This window comes from Ammospiza caudacuta, chromosome 5 (genome assembly GCF_027887145.1).
Source record: "Ammospiza caudacuta isolate bAmmCau1 chromosome 5, bAmmCau1.pri, whole genome shotgun sequence".
Lineage (NCBI taxonomy): Eukaryota > Metazoa > Chordata > Aves > Passeriformes > Passerellidae > Ammospiza > Ammospiza caudacuta.
In genome coordinates this window covers 78,188,511-78,208,916 of record NC_080597.1, presented here as the reverse complement: position 1 = coordinate 78,208,916, position 20,406 = coordinate 78,188,511, and the positions used below count along the sequence as shown (strand labels likewise).

General features: G+C 59.9%; 2 protein-coding genes across 2 annotated transcripts; one reads left to right on the top strand and one right to left on the bottom strand.

Moving 5' to 3' along the window:
- Nucleotides 1-1,267: 1,267 nt before the first annotated feature.
- Nucleotides 1,268-3,857, top strand: OPN1SW (opsin 1, short wave sensitive). Its single transcript, XM_058806131.1, has 5 exons — nt 1,268-1,610; nt 2,173-2,341; nt 2,492-2,657; nt 3,023-3,262; nt 3,735-3,857. Exons 1-5 carry the CDS (start codon nt 1,268-1,270, stop codon nt 3,855-3,857), a joined length of 1,041 nt encoding a protein of 346 aa, XP_058662114.1.
- An 854-nt stretch (nt 3,858-4,711) lies between these two features.
- CALU (calumenin) lies at nt 4,712-19,960 on the bottom strand. The gene is made up of 7 exons (XM_058804754.1): nt 19,892-19,960; nt 15,429-15,663; nt 10,505-10,698; nt 6,942-7,108; nt 6,795-6,855; nt 6,307-6,506; nt 4,712-6,047 (listed from the first exon to the last, which is right to left on the bottom strand). The coding sequence occupies exons 2-7, from the start codon at nt 15,647-15,649 to the stop codon at nt 5,943-5,945; spliced, it is 948 nt and encodes a 315-aa protein (XP_058660737.1). The 5' UTR covers nt 15,650-15,663; nt 19,892-19,960; the 3' UTR covers nt 4,712-5,942.
- Between the last annotated feature and the right edge of the window lie 446 nt (nt 19,961-20,406).

Below are 20,406 nucleotides of genomic sequence, written 5' to 3'. Positions count from 1 at the left end.
ATCCCGTGGCACAATACAGTGCAGTACAGCCCAGTACAAAGCTGTAGAGCCCAGTACAAACCAGTACAGTACAGGCCAACATGATCCAGTACAGCCCAGCAGAACATGGGCTGGGGGTTCAGCCCACGCCATCCCCATGTTCCTCCCCTGGACCCCTCCCTGGCCCGTCCCTGAGCCCCCCAGCCCCATCTCTGCCCCAGAGCTGGACAGACCCCCAGGGCACCCCCAGGGTGGGCACAGCACCCCCTGGACGTGTCCCCCTGCCCTGACCGAGCTCCCCCGTCCCTGAGGGTCCCCGGTGCCACAGTGAGGTCCCTGCTCCGGCCTTTATAGGCGCCCCAGCCCGGGGGGGCCCCGTAATCCCCCCCTAAGCAGCTTCTGCTCATCCTTCCTGTTCCCCGGGGGTGCCACGGCCTGGGGACGGACACAGGGGGAGGGAGGGCAGGAAACGCTGGGAGTCTTTGGGACTGAGTCCCAGCAGCGCACCCCCAAAGTGACCCCTCCCCTCCCCATCAGTGACCCCCGGCACTGCACCCCAAAATGAACACCCCCCCTCAGACACCCCCCCCCCCACCTCCAGCAGTGCCCCCCAGGCTTCCCCCCACCCCTTGATACCCCCAGACTGCCCCCACCTCACCTGGGGTCCCCCCAGCACAGGGATCCCCCAAGCCCAGAACTGGGGACAATTGCTTTGGGGGGGGGGGGCAGACACTTGGGGGGCACCCTGGGGTGTGGGGTGGGGGGCAGCGGGTGGGGGGCTCACGAGGGAAACCCTGAGCTCTCCCCAAGGCAACCAGGGCTGGGCCATCCTGAGGGAGTGGGATCAAGGCTGGGGACCCCTGGGGACACCTGGGGACCCCTGGGACACCTGGCCATGCTGGGGGTGACCAGGACAGAGCCTGGGGACCCCTGAGGCACACTGAGGAGGACCCTGATGGCATCAGGACTAAGGCCGGGGACCTCTGGCCGTTGTGGTGGGACCAAGACTCGGGCTTGGGAACACCTGAACACCCCAGGAGGAGCAGGACCAAGCTTGGAGACCCCTCCCCATACCCAGCTGTTGGGGAGAGCCCTCGTGCCCCCCAAATCCCCCAGAGCACCGGCAATCGGCTCGAGCCGGCTCAGGGCGCCGATTAGGGGCTGAGCCCGGTTTAGCCCACCCTAATCCCCAAGTTTGGCCGGGCTGAGCCCTGATCCCCCCTAAGCGGCTTTGGGGGCGCAGGGTATATCAGGGGGGTGGGCGCCCCCCCCCCCCGGCACCGCCGCCATGGACGAGGAAGAGTTCTACCTGTTCAAGAACCAGTCGTCGGTGGGGCCCTGGGATGGCCCCCAGTACCACATCGCGCCCATGTGGGCTTTCTACCTGCAGACCATCTTCATGGGGCTGGTGTTCGTGGCGGGCACGCCCCTGAACGCCATCGTCCTCATCGTCACCATCAAGTACAAGAAGTTGCGGCAGCCGCTCAACTACATCCTGGTGAACATCTCCGTCAGCGGCCTCATGTGCTGCGTCTTCTGCATCTTCACCGTCTTCGTGGCCAGCTCCCAGGGATACTTTGTCTTCGGGAAGCACATGTGTGCCTTTGAGGGCTTTGCAGGAGCCACCGGAGGTACGAGGGGACCCTGGGGCACTCAGGCTGCTGCGGCCGGAGATGATGGAGTGACCACTGGGGCTACTGCAGCCAGAGGGGCCACAGTGATCTCCAGCAGGGGCTGAGGGACTTGGGGTGACCACCATGGTCTGGTAGGGCTCAGGGTATCTTTGACCACCACATTCTGCTAAGGCTTTAGGAGTTGCGGTGACCACCACAAGCTGCAGGGGTGCAGGCATTGGGGGGACCTTCTGGACCTTTAGGAGCTGACCACTGTAGGCTGGTGGGACCATAGGAGTCGGGGTGACCACTGCGGTCTGGTGGAGCTGGAGGTGCCCATCATGTTCCTCTGGGGCTGGGGAGTTGGGGTGATCGTTGTGATCTGAAGGTGGCAGAATGGGTAAGGGCCATGGGTAGGGTTGAGCCCTGTGATCTGCTGTGGCCGGAGGAGCTGGGGTCACCACTGAGGCCTGAAGGGAGGGGTGATCACCACATTCTGCTGGGGCTGTAGGACTTGGGGTGACCTGGGGGGCTATGGGAATTGCGGTGACCCCTTGCCCTGGTGGCCCTGCTCCCCCAGGGCTGGTGACAGGGTGGTCCTTGGCCTTCCTGGCCTTCGAGCGCTACATCGTCATCTGCAAACCCTTCGGCAACTTCCGCTTCAACTCGCGCCACGCGCTGCTGGTGGTGGCGGCCACCTGGATCATCGGTGTCGGCGTCGCCATCCCGCCCTTCTTCGGCTGGAGCAGGTGGGACACGGGGCAGGGGGGCAGGTGGGGGGTGGTGGGGAGCCGTGGGGGTGCCAGGTGAGTGCCTGAGGTGCCTGAAGTGCCATGGGGCGCTGTGGGGCACGGGGTGTGCCCCACGGTGCAGAGCCGGGGCTGAGCACAGGTCTGCAGGTACATCCCCGAGGGGCTGCAGTGCTCCTGCGGCCCTGACTGGTACACCGTGGGCACCAAGTACAAGAGCGAGTACTACACCTGGTTCCTCTTCATCTTCTGCTTCATCGTCCCCCTCTCCCTCATCATCTTCTCCTACTCCCAGCTGCTCAGCGCCCTGCGGGCCGTGAGTCCTGGGGGCACAGGGGACATGGGGGGCACTGGGGACACGGAGGGCGCTGGGGTCAGGCACACCTGGGGCTGAGAGCGAGGGATGGAGAGGGGAGAGGGGCTGGAGGACACGAGGGAGGGAGGGAGGGAGAGAACAGGGATGGAGAGATGGAGAATTGACTGTGAGCAGGGAGGGAGGGCAGGATGGGGAGCAAGAGGGAGGGAGAGGTGACTGGAGGGATGAAGGCAGGGGAGGTTCCTTGGACAGAAGGCTGGGCAGGAGCACAGGCAGGAGGATGGGCAGGGGCCAGGGGGCTGCACAGGGGCCGGGCGGGGGTCTGGCAGCCCGGGCAGGCCCGAGGCGTCCCTGTCCCCGGGCAGGTGGCGGCACAGCAGCAGGAGTCGGCCACGACACAGAAGGCGGAGCGGGAGGTGTCGCGCATGGTCGTGGTCATGGTGGGCTCCTTCTGCATGTGCTACGTGCCCTACGCGGCGCTGGCCATGTACATGGTGAACAACCGCGAGCACGGCATCGACCTGCGCCTCGTCACCATCCCTGCCTTCTTCTCCAAGAGCTCCTGCGTCTACAACCCCATCATCTACTGCTTCATGAACAAACAGGTGACTCCAGCCACACCGCGACAGAGACACGGGGAGGGGACACCCAGGGACACCTGGTGATGGGGGCATCCAGGGCTGCCCAAGGATATCTGAGGACCTGGGACACTCAGGGAGACCCCAGCACGGGGAACACCCAGGGATGAATACCCGTGTGAGGGGACGCCTCAGGACACTCGGATAAGGGGACGACATTGGCAAGGGGGACACAGAGAAGATGGGGACACCCCAGGACATTGGGGCAGCGGGGACATGCAGGGGTGCCCGAGGACATTGGGGGACCAGGGACACCTGGGGATGGCGCATCCAGGAACACTTGCACGGCTGGGGGTACCGTGACGCCAGGGACAGGAGATGGGGCCAGTGTGGCACCTGAGGGTGTGAGGACAGTGCCAGGGCCGGACACAGGAGCGGTGGGACCCCCAGGCTGAGCTGTCCCCCGTCCTGTGACCGCGTGTCACCCGTGTGCCCGCAGTTCCGCGCCTGCATCATGGAGACGGTGTGCGGGCGGCCCATGTCAGACGACTCCGACGTGTCCAGCTCGGCCCAGCGCACCGAGGTCTCCTCCGTGTCCTCCAGCCAGGTCGGCCCCAGCTGAGGGGCTCCGGCACCGCCCCAGCCCCCGGGACCCCCAGCTGCCCCCAGCTGCCCCCCAGGGGGCTGACTCTGCCCTGGGGGCCGGGGGCCCCGGCCAGCCTAGGATGTAGCGCGGGTGGGACAATAAACCATGGCCGCGGTCTGAGCGCAACGGGGACCCCTGAGCACCTGGGACTGTGGGACGGGGCACCCACGGCACGGGCACCCAGAGACCCCCTGAGCACCTGGGACTGTGGGACAGGGCACCCAGGGGCACCGTGCCCCACAGCAGGGTGGCAATGGGGTGGCTGGGGCTGGCCGTGCCGCATGGTGGGATGGGATGGAGGCCTTGGTGGAGCTGTGCCCCATGGCTGGGTGGGATGGGGGTCTCGGGGGTGGCTGTGCCCCATGGCTGGGTGGGACAGGTCCTGGGAGTGGCTGTGCCCCATGGCAGGGACAGAGGGTGGGTCCCAGGGGAAACTGTGCCCCGCGGTGGGGCAGGATGGGTCCCGAAGGTGGCTGTGCTCCACGGTGGTGCCATGGTGGGACCCTGCTCCCCTGTCCCACTCACACACAGGGAGGGCAGGGAGGTGGGATGGTGCCACCCATCTCCATCTGTGGGGCTGGGGTGGGACCCAAGGGCCCCCATCAATGGGGCTGGGCCCCCCCTGTGTGGGGTGAGGGTGGGACTGAGCCCCCCCATCCAAGGGGCTGGATTCCCTCTGTGGGGCTGAGCCCCCCAGGCGCCAGGGGCAGAACTCCCACAGGCCTCGTGCGTCCCCACAACCCCAGCAGTTCCCCCCTCCCCGAACCCTCCGGGCTCAGCCCAAGGGGGCTTCCCCAGACCCCGGTTCAGGGGGACACAGGGAACTGGGGTCCGTCCCCCTCGGCCCATCGGGGGGTGAACACCTTTATTGAGTTCCAACCAATCCGGATCCCTTCAATCAGCCCGAGGAGAAAACCCGGAGGAGGCGGAAAATCCGTGTTTGGAGTTGTCCCAAATCCTCGCGGCTGGGAGCCGGGGGACGTCAGGAGAGGGGCTGCTGCAGGGCTGGGTGGCTGCACCAGAGGCTTTCCAAAAATCTCTTCTGCTGTCCCAAATCATCCCTGGTGTCCCAAACGAACCCTGACATTCCCAGATCCCCCCCAGCATCCCCAGATTCCCAAGCCCTGCATGGGGCCTTATTCCCGACCCACTTGCACTGGATTTAGGGAGGGGAGGAAAAGGAGGAGTAGAAAGAGGAGGAGGAGATGGGAGGATCCAGTCAGCCCTTGGAAACCTTTGGGAAAGGATTTAAGGGAAAACCTGGGGATTTGGAGATGGCCGGGCCCGATTCCACGCAGCTCTGGTGGCTGCAGGGGGACAAACAACAAAGAGAGAAAACCTGGGGCATTGTCCCAGAGCGGGGTGGGATGAGGCCCTCCCCCAGGGGTCTGGGGGATTCAAGGCACTTGGAGCGGGGCTGGGGGAGGGGTCTCGCCCAGATCCCAGGGGGCAGCGACAGGGGAGGAGGGTCCAACCTCCCTGGGGTCACCTCCAGGTCACCCCCTGGGCCCTGCGGCTGCTCTGACGGCTTTGGGGTTTTCAATGTTCACTTTTCATTCCAATTTCACATCACTGTTTCCACTTAATCCGATTTCACTTATTTGGTTCCAATTCCATTTCAATTTCCATTTTTAACTTTGATTTCAATGTTTAATTCCAATTCCATTTTTAATTCAAATTTCAGCCCAATTCAAATTCCAATTTTAATTCCAATTTCAACTTTAATTCCAATTCCAATTCTAACTTTTATTCCAACTGCAATTCCAATCGCAATCCCTCTGTGAATTCCCCAGTCCCCCCAGGCCCCCCGGGCCCCACAGCCCCGGGCAGCCCTGTCGCTGCCCCCGCGCCAGGGGAGCTCTTCCCACACGTGGTAAAACCAAAACATACAAAAATAACCCAAAAGTCGTTAAAATCCGGGGAAAACCCACACCGAGACGAGCCCCAGGTGCCGGGGGAGTGTGGCTTTCCCGACCCCGTCCCCGGGAGCCGGGATGGGGTTTCTCCGTGGAGCAGCGGCCTCGGCCAGGGACGGAGCCCACGAGCGCTGCCGGCTCGAGCCTAAAACTCGTCGTGCCGCACCAGCGCCTCCCCGAAGTCCGTGGCCTGGCTGCCCACGAACAGGTCTGACTTGTCCACGATCTCCTCCCGCGTCAGCTTCCCGTCCTGCAGGGAACGCCACGTCCCGCTATGTCCCCATGCCGTTATGCCCCATCTCCCCATCCCGCTAGTTCCCCGTCCCGCTGTCTTCCCACTCCTCTCATCCCGCTATCTCCCCGTCCCACCACTTCCCCGTCCCACCGTCTCCCCATCCCGCTATCTCCCCACTCTTCCCATCCCGCTGTGTCCCCATCCCGCTATTTCCCTGTCCCGCTGTCTCCCCACTCCTCCTGCTCCCCAAATCCCCCCAGAGCTGCTGGCCCACCTTGTCCTGGTCGGACTCGTAGACGAGGTGCCGGGCCTCAGCCTCGGCGTGGTCGTAGTCCGAGGGCAGGATCCAATCCTTAGTCTCCTCCTTGTCCATCTTCCCGTCCCGGTTCTTGTCCCGGAACTCCACGAACTGCTCCCGCTCCGTCTTCACCCACTCAGGCTCATCAGCATCACCGTCCTGGCTGTACATGTCACCTGGGGGACATCAGGATCAGCATCAGCCCCACGGCCCCGTCCCCACCCCAAGGACTGACCCAAAGCCTTGAGTTCCCTAAATCCATCCCCAAAACCCCAAAGCACCACCTGGGTGATGATTTCACCCGAAAATCCTCGGTGGAGGCCTAGGGGCGGGTGGAAGTTGAGAGAGAGAAGAACATTCTGTGAGGGGGAGGACTGGGAAGGACACGGTGGCAGTGGCTCCCAGGGGACAGGGACACTGAGGGGACATGGACAGGACATGGAGCAGCAGCACCAGTGTCTCACCAATGTACTCCTCCAGGTCAATGAAACCATCGCCGTTCTTGTCAATGTCCTCCATGGTCTCCTGCAAGAAGGCGCCAGCGTGAGCCGGGCCCAAGGCAATTCCTGCCCCTCAGTGCCAACCCCAAAGCGCCTCTGCGCTGGCCCCACCTGCACGACAATGTCCTTCATGTAGTCGTACTCCTCAGGGTGCAGGAAGGCCGTGAACTCCTCCTTGGTGGCAGCCAGGTCCCCGTCCTTGTCGGCCATCTTGAAGCGCCGCTCGTCCCGCACCATCATCTGCTTGTAGTTGAAGCCATCGTCAGGGTCCGGATCGTCTGAGGGGAGCAGAGAGCACCCGGGTCAGTTTGGGCAGGGCGAGCACCCGTAACCACCAACACAGCCTCAACCCGCTCAACAGTCTCAGTTCAACCTCAGTTCAACCTCAACCTCCCCTACCGAACCTCAGCTTCCTCTCAACTTCAACCTCAAGACAACTTAGATCTCCTCAGCCCAACCTCAACCCAACCTCAAGCTCCCCCATTCAACCTCCTGAACATAACCTTCTCATCCTCAGCTTCCTCAATGCAACCTCAACATCCTCCACCCAGCCTCAAACTCAACCCAACTTCCTCCCTCTCAGCTTAACCTCCTGACGCTTTGCCAGCAAAGCTCAATCGCAGCCAGCCCTTCTCTGCCGTGCCCACTGTGGAACCCTGGGCCCATGACATTCCCAGGGAGAGGCCCCAAAAGACAGGCCCTGGGGGCTTTGGCCGGCTCGGCCAGAGGCTCAACGGGAGCTATTTTGGGAGGAGAATGTGTAAGGGGATCTCGCTGGCTGCTGGCAGTGGCAGGGCCAGCAGGCAGCGGCCGGGTGGGACCGTGGGGCACGCGTGGCCACTTGGCACAGCCCTGCCAGCAGCAGGACAGGACTTATGGACACAGCAGTGTCCAGCAGCCCTGGAGAACGTGGACCCTGGGGGACACTGCCACACTCTGCTGAACTTCAACCAGAGCCAGACCCCATCTAACAAGGTCCCAAAGCCCCTGTGCCCCTGCTCTGTTACCTGGGACAAAAGGCACGCTTTGGGGAGCCCTGGATTAAGGGGCTCAGGATTCAAGGAACTCTGGAGCATCCATTAAATAGCCAAAGATTTTGACTTTAAGGCAGCTCTGGGTGCAGAATGAACCCCAAATTCCCCATTCTGTTCCCAATGTTTTGCCTTGAGAAGCAGCATAGCCCCAAACAAGGAAACTTTCAGGACCAGCGCCATTAACAGACAATTCCTTAATTGCTGTTGGGGTAATTAATGGGTTTGATGGGGGAGTGGTGGGGGGGCAGATGGGTTTAAAAGGGTTAAACCCCCCCAAAGCCCCCGAAGTTACTGCCTGCCTTGGTCCCCGGACTGGGAGAGGTTTGGGGAAGCAGAGGGAGCGGAAGCAGACAGAGCCAGAGGGTTTTGCTCAGAGTATGGCAGCAAAGCCACAAACTCAACCCAACATCTTGTGTCCTGGTTTTGGATCCCACCATGGGATTGAGGAATTAACAAAAACAGGAGTGGTGATAATGATGATATTCTGATTTTGAAGGGAGTTTCAAAGGAATTTCCAGTCTCAGATGCTAAGCTGTTGGACATTTATCACTTGATATTCCCTGCTTCCCAGGACTCCCCCCAGCAGAACCCCACACTGCTCCGTGACACTTCTGGGGGCCACCCAGTGACTCATCCTGGTGTGCAATTAATTAATTAATAAAACCACTCCCGGCACCTCGTTTTGCTGACAAAACACCACATTCTGGACCCTCCAGAGCAGCCGAGGGCAATGCCTGGCCCCACGCATCCCTTGGCAGGGGTCAACACTGAGGAGGCACTTCCAGAGGCATTCCAGCCCCACTCTGGCCAGGGAGGGGAACATTTGAGCAGCAAGGAGCTGTGGAAAATCATTGCTGCCGAGAGGAGCCGGAGCCAGAGCGTGAGCAGGATCCTCCCGGCGCTCCGTAAGGACACAAGTATGTGGGAGCAGCAGGCGCGGAGGCTGCACGGGGCTCCAGGGCTGCTCCAGCCCTGGAACTGGCCGTGCTGGGGGCTGGGCACCCCCACACCCTGCCAGACTGCGGGGATCTGCTCCTCCAGCTCATCACGGGGCTCTGTCCATGCAGGGCTCTCTCGTCACGGCTTCTCCTCATGAATGCTCACGCTTCTCCCTGTCCAACACCTGCAGGTCCGAAAGGCCACCCCAGACCCCTCAAACAGTGCTCAGCCCTTCCCAGGACCTCTCTGCCCCTTCCAGGCTGGATCCACACAGGCAGATTAGCCCAGAAACCCACGGCAAAGGGAGCTCTGGGAGGTGCTGCCCCAGCCCAGGGGTGTCACAGGGCCCTCCCTGGCCACCAGCACAGCAAATCCAGATCCTCCCCGATCCCAAGGGAGATGGATGAGCCTCCCGTGCAGCGGCTCCCCCTCTGCACATCCCGCTGAGCAGTTTGACTATTTTTGGCAATATTTAGGAAATTAGAGTGGATTCAACACTCTAGAGCTGCAGCTTCTCCACCCGGGCCAGCCTACAGTGCTGGAGGCCAGAGCTGGCACAGGGCTTGACGGTTTTAGGTTTTAACCCCAAAAGAGCTGCTGCTTCCCTCACTCCCAGGGATGTCTGAGGCCATGCCTCTCTGCTGGCCCACCACCTGTCCCAAAATCCCTGACTTCTGGCGTCTAACACTGCTCCCAGGACAAGGGAAAGCAACTGAAATCTCTGCTATTGGTTTATGGGGTGTAGGGACACAACGGACACACCAAGGTGGCTCCACAGCTGCAGATCAGTGGGTTCCACCTGCTGGTCCCAAATTCCCCCACAAGCCAGGAATTCCAAAGGGCTGGAAACCTCCATTCCCCACATGCCATTCATCCCAAAATCACCTGGATTCAGCCCAGAGCTGCATTTGTCACCAGGGACATTAATAATGCCCAAGTGTGGCTGCAGAGGGGAAAAGGAGGGTGTGGGGTGTGTAAACTTTCAGTTGGGAAGATTTCCATGTATTTTGGGTTCTTTTCCTTGGATTTCTCTTTGCTAATGCCACCAGGGGGTCAATTTGTAGAGTTTTAGAGGTTTTAAGTGTAACATAGTGGGGACATCTGCTCCAGCTGGCCCCATGTCCACCAAGGCCACATCCTACATCATATTCCTGTGCTTACCCAGGGGACAAATCCATCTCAGGTCAGCCAAACGCCAGCCCAGCACCACGGCACACTCTCAACCACAACTTTCTCTGGGCCTCCCTAATCCAGGCCCCAAACTCTCCCTCCACCACAACCCCATCTGGATCTGCATCCATCCCACTGACCATCACTCCATGAGCCCATCCTGATCCCTGACCACCCGCTGACCATCACTCCATAACCACCCACTGACCATCACTCCATGAGTCCATCCTGACCCATGACCACCCGCTGACCATCACTCCATGAGCCCCACTGACCATCACTCCATGAGTCCATCCTGACCCATGACCACCCACTGACCATCACTCCATAACCACCCACTGACCATCACTCCATAAGCCCATCCTGATCCATAACCACCCACTGACCATCACTCCACGAGCCCATCCCAATCCCTGACACCATCACTCCATGAGCCCCACTGACCACTATGCCACAAGCCCACCCCAAAGCAGAGCAGGACATCCCAGCTGCTGGCTCCAGGACAGGGCCATGCCAAGGGCCAGGACCTACCCAGGATATACCCATAGGTGGCATTTTTGTACTCCTCCCAGGACACAAGCCCGTCCTCGTTGAGGTCGTGGCCCTTCCACTGGCGCTCCACATCCTCGTAAATCCAGCGCTTTTGGGCAAACTTGATCCAGGCCTTCAGCTCCTCCACTGTCACAAACCCATCTCCATCCTCGTCTATCTTCCCTACAATCTTCCTGTGGGAAACACAGAGAAATGCAGCAAAAGTTTTAAAAAAATGAGAGGTTAGCAGGGAGGGAATGGGAAGGGGCAGAGGGGGCAAGTTGAGGTCATTACAGAATTTGGGAATTCAACCATTTGGAGAGTTTATCTTTAAAACCAACATATGGTTCAGCTGCCAAAACTTCAGCTCAGACATGGAAATCCCTGGCTTGGCCACTTTTGGACCATTCAGGTTTTGGTTTCTTCAGAAATTCTGAATTTTGGGGAAAAGCTTCCTTTTAAGCCCCTGGGAAAGACCCATCCATGCATCCTTCGACCAAGACGGTGCAGGTGATGAGTACGGACCATATTTACATTAAAAATGGGAATATCAGCTCTGCCTCTCCTGGTGATGCCAGGAGAAAGCTTAAGGTGGTTATGGAATTTGCAAATTCAACCATTTGAAAAGTTTATCGTTAAAACCAACATTTGTGTTAGCTGCTGAAAAGCAAGGTCAGCTGCCAAAACTCTGTTGTGGACACAGAAAACACTGGCTCAGACATGGAAATCACCGGCATGACCACTCTCGAACCACTCAGGTTGTGGTTCCTTCAGGAATTATGAGTTTCAGGGGAAACCTTCCCTGTTAAACCTTAGGAAAGCTCCATCTGTATGTCCTCCCGCCTTGCTGGTGCCAGGCAAAGAGCAGGGATGCACATTTCTGCTAAACCCGGGAAGTCTGGGGAGCTTTGGGGAGGTCTGGGGAGGTTCGGGGAGGTCTGGGGAGGTTTGGGGAGGTTTGGGGAGGCCTGGGGAGGTTTGGGGAGGCCTGGGGAGGTTTGGGGAGGTCTGAGGAGGTTCGGGGAGGTTTGGGGAGGCCTGGGGAGGCCTGGGGAAGTTTGGGGAGGCCTGGGGAGGTTTGGGGAAGTTTGGGGAAGTTTGGGGAGGTTCGGGGAGGTCTGGCTGTGCCGGAGGAGCGGGAGCAGCCCCGGTGCCGGGCGGGCAGACACCGGAGCCGCAGCCCCGGAGCCTCCGGAGCCCCCGGAGCCGCGTGCCTCCGTTATTTTTAGCAGCAGCTGTAGGAAAGGCCGGCAGGAATGCGGGATCCGGGGGCAGATGGAGCCGGGGGGTGGGGGCTGCTGGATCCGCAGCAGCGTGCGCTCCCTGAGCGCTCCCGCTCTGTGCTGGGCAGGTTTGGGGCTCCTCCGATGAAAATCACCGATAACACTCCCAAAATCCTTTGTCTGGTGAAGCAGGATCCTGGTTTTTAACTCTAACATGAAGGTTTAACGGAAAGCAGGTCAGGAATCCTGAGCTCCAACCCAGGTATTTGAGGAATTTTAGACAGGTGGAAAACACGGAATTTAAAATTCTAGATCACTGCTAGGAGTATTAATTCCAAAAATATTGATGCAAAGGGAAAACCGGGCACTGGAGCCACCCGTGCTCACACCCAGGTTTCCGTGTTTCAGAATTGCCTTGGTCTAGGAAAACCAGGAACTCCTCTGTGGCACAAAGGATGTTCCTGGCAATGAGAAGCTGGAGAGAGACTGGATGAACAAAGGGAAAATGTGGAATTTAGTTCTGACAGTGAGAGGCCAGAGTGGGGGCAGTGGGCAGGGCTTGGAGACCTGAGTGATTTTAAAGAGAAACGTATAAAATAAATATGTAAATATAAAAAATAGCTCAGCAATAGTGCCAAAATTTATGCACACATATGTAAAATATTATAGAAATATTTCAGAATTTTATATATCAATGTGCAAAGCGTCCCTTCCAATATTTCTGATCAAACACAGACATACAAAATGTCACATAAATATTCAAAATTTTCTGTGTAAATATATAACAAGTCAGTCAATATTATAAAATTCTGCATAGAATTATGTAAAGTATCACATGGATATTAAACATTTGTCCATGTAAATATATAAACCACAAATAAATCTGTTAAATCCTTCCTATTTCAGGGAAAAAAATTCTGTGTTTCCCTCTCCCAAGAAGGTACACCACCGGCAATCCATGGGATTTATTGAGGAAAATCCCTGGAATGGAGGACGAGAGCCGGCAGGGGTTGATGGCCAGGCAGTTTGTCCAGGGCAGTTTCTAAGGGGTTAATCAGGGAACAGCTTCCCAGGGAAGCCAAACCCTCTCCAGTGCTCAGGAAGCTCCCAAACCTCCTCCCCACCCCGGCTGGCACCAGCTGCTCACGGCTGCTTTCCCAGGGCAGCGGCCACCAAACCCTTGCACCGTGCCAAGGGCCCGTCCTGTCCCGGCAAGGGCAGGCAGCAGATGTTGGGGAGGGCGGCAGCTGCTCCCCGTTCCCACTGCCCGCTCCTGGTCCCGTTCCCGTTCCCACTGCCCGCTCCAAGGGACCAGCACTGCTCCAGGACACACAGACCGGGGCAGGCACCAGGCGGCAGCTGCTCCCCGTCCCCACTGCCTGCTCCAAGGGACCCACACTGCCAGGGACGGGCACTGCTCCAGGACACACCGGGGCAGGCACCAGGCAGCAGCTGCTTGCCGTTCCCACTGCCTGCCCCGGTGCCCAAGGGATGGGCACTGCCCCGGACACACCGACCGGCCGGGGCAGGCACCGGGCAGCAGCTGCTTGCCGTCCCCACTGCCCGCTCCACTGTCCCCACTGCCCGCTCCAAGGAACGGGCACTGCCCCGGACACACCGACCGGCCGGGGCAGGCACCGGGCAGCGCTCCCAAGCCGCGGCCCCAGGGCAGGAGGGGAGGGAGCCGAGGCGGAGCTCCCGCAGGAAAAGCGGCCCCTGCTGCAGCACAGAGCTCACGGAACCCCCCGAGATAAGGGATTATCGGAGCCCCCGGGCTCGGGACGGCCCTGGGCTGTTTGTGTGCGGGGCAGTAAATCCCCCGTGGAAAGGCGTTCTGGGTAACTCGGCAGAACAATGGGATTGAGCGTGACGGCTCTGGGATCGCAGCCCTGGCATCGGCAGAGGCCGGGGGAGGCCCAGCTTCCCTCCCTTCTGACGCTGCTCCAGGGGCATCGAGGCACTCCCTCTGACTCTGCCAGGAGGCAAAAAAGGAGGCAAAACGCCTCCTGGATCCTGTATTTTGGAACTCATGGAGCGACCAGGGCCTGGCTACAAGGGATCAAGGGGTTTTCCAGTTTAAATTGTCCCTGGAGGGAGGAAATTCACGGAGTGCTGGGAGAGGCCAGCAAAATCCATAGGGATGGATGGAACCTGGCAGCCCCTGCCCTGCACATCCCGCTGTGGGAACTGGCTCATTTTGGAGGTGTCCCCAGCACCCACACGTGGCTGAGTTTTCTTTTCCATCAGGGAGCACCATTTCCAAAAAACATCCCAAAATCCACTATGGGCTGTGGTAGGTGCTGCTCCAGCAGCAGAGCAACGTTGGGATGCTTGGCTGAAAAAATCAAGTCTGACTGAAAAAGGAGAGATTCAGGTGGAATCTTGGGAAGGAACTCCTGCCTGGGAGGGCGGGCAGGCCCTGGCACAGGGTGCCCAGAGCAGCTGGGGCTGCCCCTGATCCCTGGCAGTGCCCGAGGCCAGGCTGGGCACTGGGGCTGGAGCAGCCTGGCACAGTGGGAGGTGTCCCTGCCATGGTGGCACTGGAGGGGCTCTGGGGTCCCTTCCCACCCAGCCATTCCATGAAAACCCAGCCAAAGGCTCCCAGTTCCAAGGTGACTGGAGCCCAGCACCCTGACAATGTCCCGAGCTCCCCCGGGAGCCTCTGTGCCCCCCACCCTGCTGGAGGCTGCAGGCCCCAGGTTTGAGCCAGCCCGAGCCCCAGAACAACTGCGGCAGCAGCTGCTGCGGGGGCACCCAGCCCGGGCGGATCCCAGAACCATCCCGGGCCGGATCCCAGGGGAGGAACAGCCGGATCCCAGAACCATCCCGGGCCGGATCCCTGGGGAGGAACAGCCGGATCCCAGAACCATCCCGGGCCGGATCCCAGGGGAGGAACAGCCGGATCCCAGAACCATCCCGGGCCGGATCCCTGGGGAGGAACAGCCGGATCCCAGAACCATCCCGGGCCGGATCCCAGGGGAGGAACAGCCGGATCCCAGAACCATCCCGGGCCGGATCCCTGGGGAGGAACAGCCGGATCCCAGAACCATCCCGGGCCGGATCCCAGGGGAGGAACAGCCGGATCCCAGAACCATCCCGGGCCGGATCCCTGGGGAGGAACAGCCGGATCCCAGGGCAGGCATGGCCAGATCCCACAGCAGGCACAGCCGGATCCCAAGGGAGGAACAGCCGGATCCCAGGGCAGGCACAGCCGGATCCCAGGGGAGGAACAGCCGGATCCCAGGGGAGGAACAGCCAGGTCCCAGAACCATCCCGGGCCGGATCCCTGGGGAGGAATGGCAGGATCCCAGGGGAAGCTCGGCCGGATCCCAGGGGAAGCTCGGCCGGATCCCAGAACCATCCCGGGCCGGATCCCTGGGGAGGAACAGCCGGATCCCAGGGCAGGCACGGCCATCCTGGAGTCCCAGTGGAGACACTGGATGGGGAATCTCCATACAGGCTCAGTTTTCCCAACTGCCAACCAACCTCCAGCTGAGAAACACCAGTGATCCCAGGGGCTGCAGAGGCACCCAGAGAACAGGGAGCGAGCACAGCACAGCGCATAGCCCCCTGTCTGCTCTGGAGTTTGGGGAATGCCGGGCACAGAAATGGCTCCGGGTGGCTTTTTGGGGAGTTCCCGCAGGGGGAGCGTGCCCGTGCGTGCCCTCCCGCTCCGGGCAGGGCCGCGACGCTGTCCTTACCCCAGGCGCTCCTTGCTCTCCTCCGGGGTGAGCTGGTCGAAGCTCTTGGCCTCGTCGGCGCCCAGGAAGGCGTCGTGGTCGTAATCGAAGCTCTGGGCGTCGTCGTGCTCGCGGGCGCTGAGCGGCGCCTCGCGCACCACGCGCTCCTTGCGCTCCGTGGGCTTGGCCGAGCCACACAGCGCCCACACGGCCACGCACAGCAGGAGCCGCGGGAACCGCATCGTGCCGGGGCTGCCTGCGGGGACACGGACACCAGCGTGGGACAGGGACTGGGACAATAACGTGGGACAGGGACACCAACGTGGGACAGGGACTGGGACAGTAATGTGGGACAGGGACGCTAATGTGGAACAGGGACACCAGCGTGCGACAGGGACTGGGGTACAGGGACACCAGCGTGCGACAGGGACTGGGACAATAATGTGGGACAGGGACACCAACATGGGACAGGGACAATAATGTGGGACAGGGACACTATTGTGGAACAGGGACACTATTGTGGAACAGGGACACTAATGTGGAACAGGGACTGGGGTACAGGGACACCAGCGTGCGACAGGGACACCAGCGTGGGACAGGGACACCAACGTGGGACAGGGACTGGGGTACAGGGACACCAGCGTGCGACAGGGACACCAACGTGGGACAGGGACCACAGGGACAGGGACACTGCCGTGGGACAGGGATCAGGACAGGGACGCCATGATGGGACCGGAACACCACCATGGGACAGGGACGTGGGGACAGGGACACCATGGTGGCACAGGGACACTGCTATGGGATGGGGACACCGGGACAGGGACACCATGATGGGACAAGGACACTGCCACGGGACAGGGACCGCAGGACAGGGACATCGCTGTGGGACAGGGACACCACCATGGGACACTGCTGTGGGACAAGGACACCATGATGGGACAGAGACACCGCCATGGGACAGGGACACCAGGACAGGGACACTGGGACAGGGACACTGCCATGGGAAGGGTTGTTTAGGAAGAACAGGGTTTAGGGACGGTTATCTTGGAAAAATTGGGGATTAGGGCAAATTATCTGGGGAGAAATGGGGATTAGGGTGTGTTATTGGGGAAAAAACAGATTAATAATAATACAGATTATGGGAGCAAAAATGACTAATTAATCCAGATGATCTGGGTGAAATGATAAATGTGGACTGTCTGGGCAAAGATGATGATTTAATGCAGATTGTCTGGGAAAAAAATGGGGAATTACTGCACGTTATTTGGGAAAATGGAGAATTAGTGCAGATTTGTGTGGGCACAAATGACTAATAAATGCAAATTATGGGGGAAAATGATGAATATTCTCAGGTCAAACTGATTAACTGATCCTAATTATCAAGGCACCGTAATGAACTGATACGGGTTATCTGGGCAAAAGTGATTCACTGACACGGATTATCAGGGCACAGGCATTCATTAACACAGCTTATCGGGGCACAGGGATTAATTAACCCAGATTACGGGCACAGGGCATTTCCAGCCCCGTGCACGTGGGCCATGTCCCATTTCCCAGACCCCATCCCAGAGCCCTCAGAGCGGCAGCTGGGCTGGGAAGGGATCCAGGCTGGGGAAAGGGGGGAAGGAGGGAAGCAAGTGGAGGCAGATGGAGAATGAAGGACGCGCACACACCCCCAGCTCTCCCCTCCCCACAGACCCGATCCCCACACTGGGACCTGCCTGGCCAAACCACCCAAACGGGCCTGGCCTCCATGGAGGGCACAGGGATCCAGGGGCTCACCCCTCCAGATCCCAGCAGGAACTCAGGGGCTCCCCATGCTCGTCACTGAGATCCCAGCTCAGATCCCATCTTAGGTCCAGGTGTTCCCCATCCTGATCTCTTTAAATTTCAGTCCAGGTATTCATCATCCAGGTGTATTCAGCCTTTAATTTTAATCAAGATATCTCTGGGTTTTAACTCTTTCATTCTAAATTTAATCAGATAGTCATCATCCAGAGCTCTGAAATGCAAATTTAATTCAATATATTCCCCATCCTTACCCCTTTAAATTTCTAAATTTAAACCCAAGATATTCCCCATCCTTACCCCTTTAAATTTATATCCAGGTCTTCCCCATCCAGAGCTCTTAAATGCAAATTTAATTCAATATATTCCCCATCCTCACCCCTTTAAATTTCAGTCCAGGTATCCATCATCCTGGTGTATTTAGCCTTAAATTTTAATCAAGATATCTCTGGGTTTTAACTCTTTCATTCTAAATTTAATCCAGATAGTCATTATCCAGAGCTCTGAAATGCAAATTTAATTCAATATATTCCTCATCCCAAGTACTTTAGCCTGAATTTAAACTCAAGATATTCCCCATCTTACCCCTTTAAATTTACATCCAGGTCTTCCCCATCCAGAGCTCTTAAATGCAAATTGAATTCAATATATTCCTACCCCTATTGTTTTAACCTAAAAATTTAAACGCAAGATATTCCCTGTCTTAGCCCTTTAAATTTACATCCAGGTCTCCCCCATCCAGAGCTCTTGAACATAAATGTAAACCCAGGTATTGCCATTCCCTATCTCCTAAAGTCTGTGGTTTAAAATCCCCTTTAACCTGAACTCACACCAAGGAGTTCTGCCCTGGGAGTGACCCAGCAATGACCAGGAGCAACCTGGGACTGGTCTCACATCAAACCAAGGCAGTGGTGGCAGGACATGGGGGGAAGGACATGGAAAAGCCCTTTCCTTCCTGTTTTTGAATGAGGATTTATCAGACCATTCAGAAAATCCACAAGCTTCGATTCCTTGGGAGTAGGGGAGGAGGGGGCATGGTGAGGGGAATTGGGTTACAAGGAGTAAAAGTCACTTTTTTAGTGTTTCTGGGGAGGAGACAGCTTCCAGGAGGGAAAACCAGTGCCAGGTGTATGTGGAGCTCCCTCTGGGTATTTCCATGCCCAGGAGCTGACTCCTGCTCCCCTGGGCACATCCCAGCAGCCAGGGCCTGCGCAGCCCCGTGCAGACGCAGCCTGGAGCACAGCGTGACCTGCAGCGGGTCAAAGAGCCCGCTGTTATCTGCCAGTGTCCACAGAGAGCCTGCAGGCACTTGGAAGTGATCAGAGAGGGACAATCCCAGCTCCGGGCAGTGCCAGGAAAGGTGCGCAGAGACACCCAAACCCACAAACCACAGTTATCCACAAAGAATTCTCCAGGAAAACCTGGCGGCACCAGCAGCTCCTGCTGACCAAGGGATGGGCCTGCACTCCCTGTGGGGATCCCAGCCTGAGGGAAAGCAGAGCCCCCTCCTCACAAGGGGCCTTGGCCCTTTCCTGATGGATAAAGGGTCTCTGGGTGGGCTGCAGGGAGTGGGGAGCAGGAACCAGTGGGGGGAACATGTGGGGGTCAGAATGGGGGCCCAGACCCTCAGCTGGGGAGGAACTCGGGATTCCAGCAGGGCTGGATACGGATGGAGGACCTCGAGACTGCAAGGATATTGATGGAGAAACTCGGGGTTTCAGGTGGGTTTGCTGAAATATTGATGGAAAAACCCAGAATTCCCATTATCCAGTTTGCTAGGATACTGACAGAGGAATTCAGGATCCCGCACTGGGCTTGGGACTGTGGTGCCATTTAGAGGAAGCTGATGGGAAGAAGCCCCTCTGGACACGCATTTCCCATGTGGGAGGCCAGCAGGATCCTATAAAACCTCCCCACAGGCAACACAGTTTGTTAGGGTTTGGGAATCAGCATGCTGTGGCTTTTCAGGGGCTGGATCCCGTTGGAGCAGGCAGGAACAGTTAACTGGGACCGCAGGGTGCCACCCCAGGCACGGCGAGGGCGAGGGGAACTCCAGCCTCGGGACGGATGTGGGGGAGACACCGGGAGCCACAACGGGCTGGTCCTGCCCCAAACCAGGCCCGGAGTTCTGGGGGCACCGAGAGCTGCGGGAGAGGAGCAGGGGCGGGGGTGGCACCTCCTGGGCCCAGAGCCCCGCGCGGGGCGGCACCGGGGGTGCCACAGCCCAGTGTCCCGGTGTCCCGGGGGTCCCACGGCCCGTTATCCCGGTGTCCCGGGGGTCTCGCATCCCCTTTCCTGGGGGTCCCGCAGCCCGCTATCCTGGTGTCCCGGGGGTCCCACAGCCCGTTATCCCCACGGATAACGCCCGGGGCAGGCGATAGATTCCCGCGGGCCGGTCCCGCCCTGGCCGCGAGATGCGGACGGGGCTCCGTCCCCGGGACCGGCGGTCCCGATCGGCCCAGCCCACCCGCCCTGGGTCTGGTCACGGCACCGCGCAGCGGGACGGGCCGCAGGAGACGCGGACGCGGCGGCGCCGCCGCTCCCGCCCGTTCCCATGGAGACCGGGCCCGGCGCTGCCGCCGCCGCCGCGTTACCGCCACACCGCAGCGGCCCCGCAGAGCTGCTCCCGCCGCTTCCCCGGCCCCAGGCCCCGGCCCCGGCCCCGGCGCCCATCCCGGTCCCTTCCCGGCCCTCACCGTCCCCTCCGCCGCCGCCGCTGCCGCCGCCGCTCCGCGCACCGGAAGTCGGCGCCGCGCCACGCCGCACGGCCCCCCGCGCGCTCTCCCCGCCCACCAATCACGGACGGGCCACGCCTCCTCCTCCGCTCCGATGCGCGTTCCGATTGGTCTCTTCTGCCGCCACTCCGCCCCTCTGCCCGCCCCCACTCCGCACCCCGCCTCTCGCGCCCTCCTCCGGCCTCGCTCCCTCCGGCCCCGCCCACCCCGCCGGGGACGGGGGCGCTGATTGGCTGGAAAGCGCCACGTCCTCAGGCGCGCGCCGGCCGCCGGCCCCGCCCACCGGGGCTCCCCGCGCCGCACTGCGCACGCGCGCGCGGGAACGGCAGAGTCACGTGTGCGGGAAAGGCGGGAAAGCCGAGGCGGGACTGCGGCGGCGGGGGCGAGTGTGCGCCCCTGGTCATGTCTGATCAGTGCCTGCTCACTGTCGGATCACTCCTGGTCAGTGCCTGGTCAGTGCCTGCTCACTGTCTGAT

Bases quoted from the DNA above. Each gene is read 5' to 3' on its own strand.
- OPN1SW (XM_058806131.1), top strand. From the start codon at position 1,268: ATGGACGAGGAAGAGTTCTACCTGTTCAAGAACCAGTCGTCGGTGGGG. The intron at 1,611-2,172 runs GTACGAGGGGAC...CTGCTCCCCCAG, and splicing joins CTTTGCAGGAGCCACCGGAG to GGCTGGTGACAGGGTGGTCC. The intron at 3,263-3,734 runs GTGACTCCAGCC...GTGTGCCCGCAG, and splicing joins ACTGCTTCATGAACAAACAG to TTCCGCGCCTGCATCATGGA.
- CALU (XM_058804754.1), bottom strand. From the start codon at position 15,649: ATGCGGTTCCCGCGGCTCCTGCTGTGCGTGGCCGTGTGGGCGCTGTGT. The intron at 6,856-6,941 runs GTGGGGCCAGCG...GCCTTCTTGCAG, and splicing joins TGAAGGACATTGTCGTGCAG to GAGACCATGGAGGACATTGA. The intron at 6,507-6,794 runs GTGAGACACTGG...GATGTCCCCCAG, and splicing joins TGACCTGGAGGAGTACATTG to GTGACATGTACAGCCAGGAC.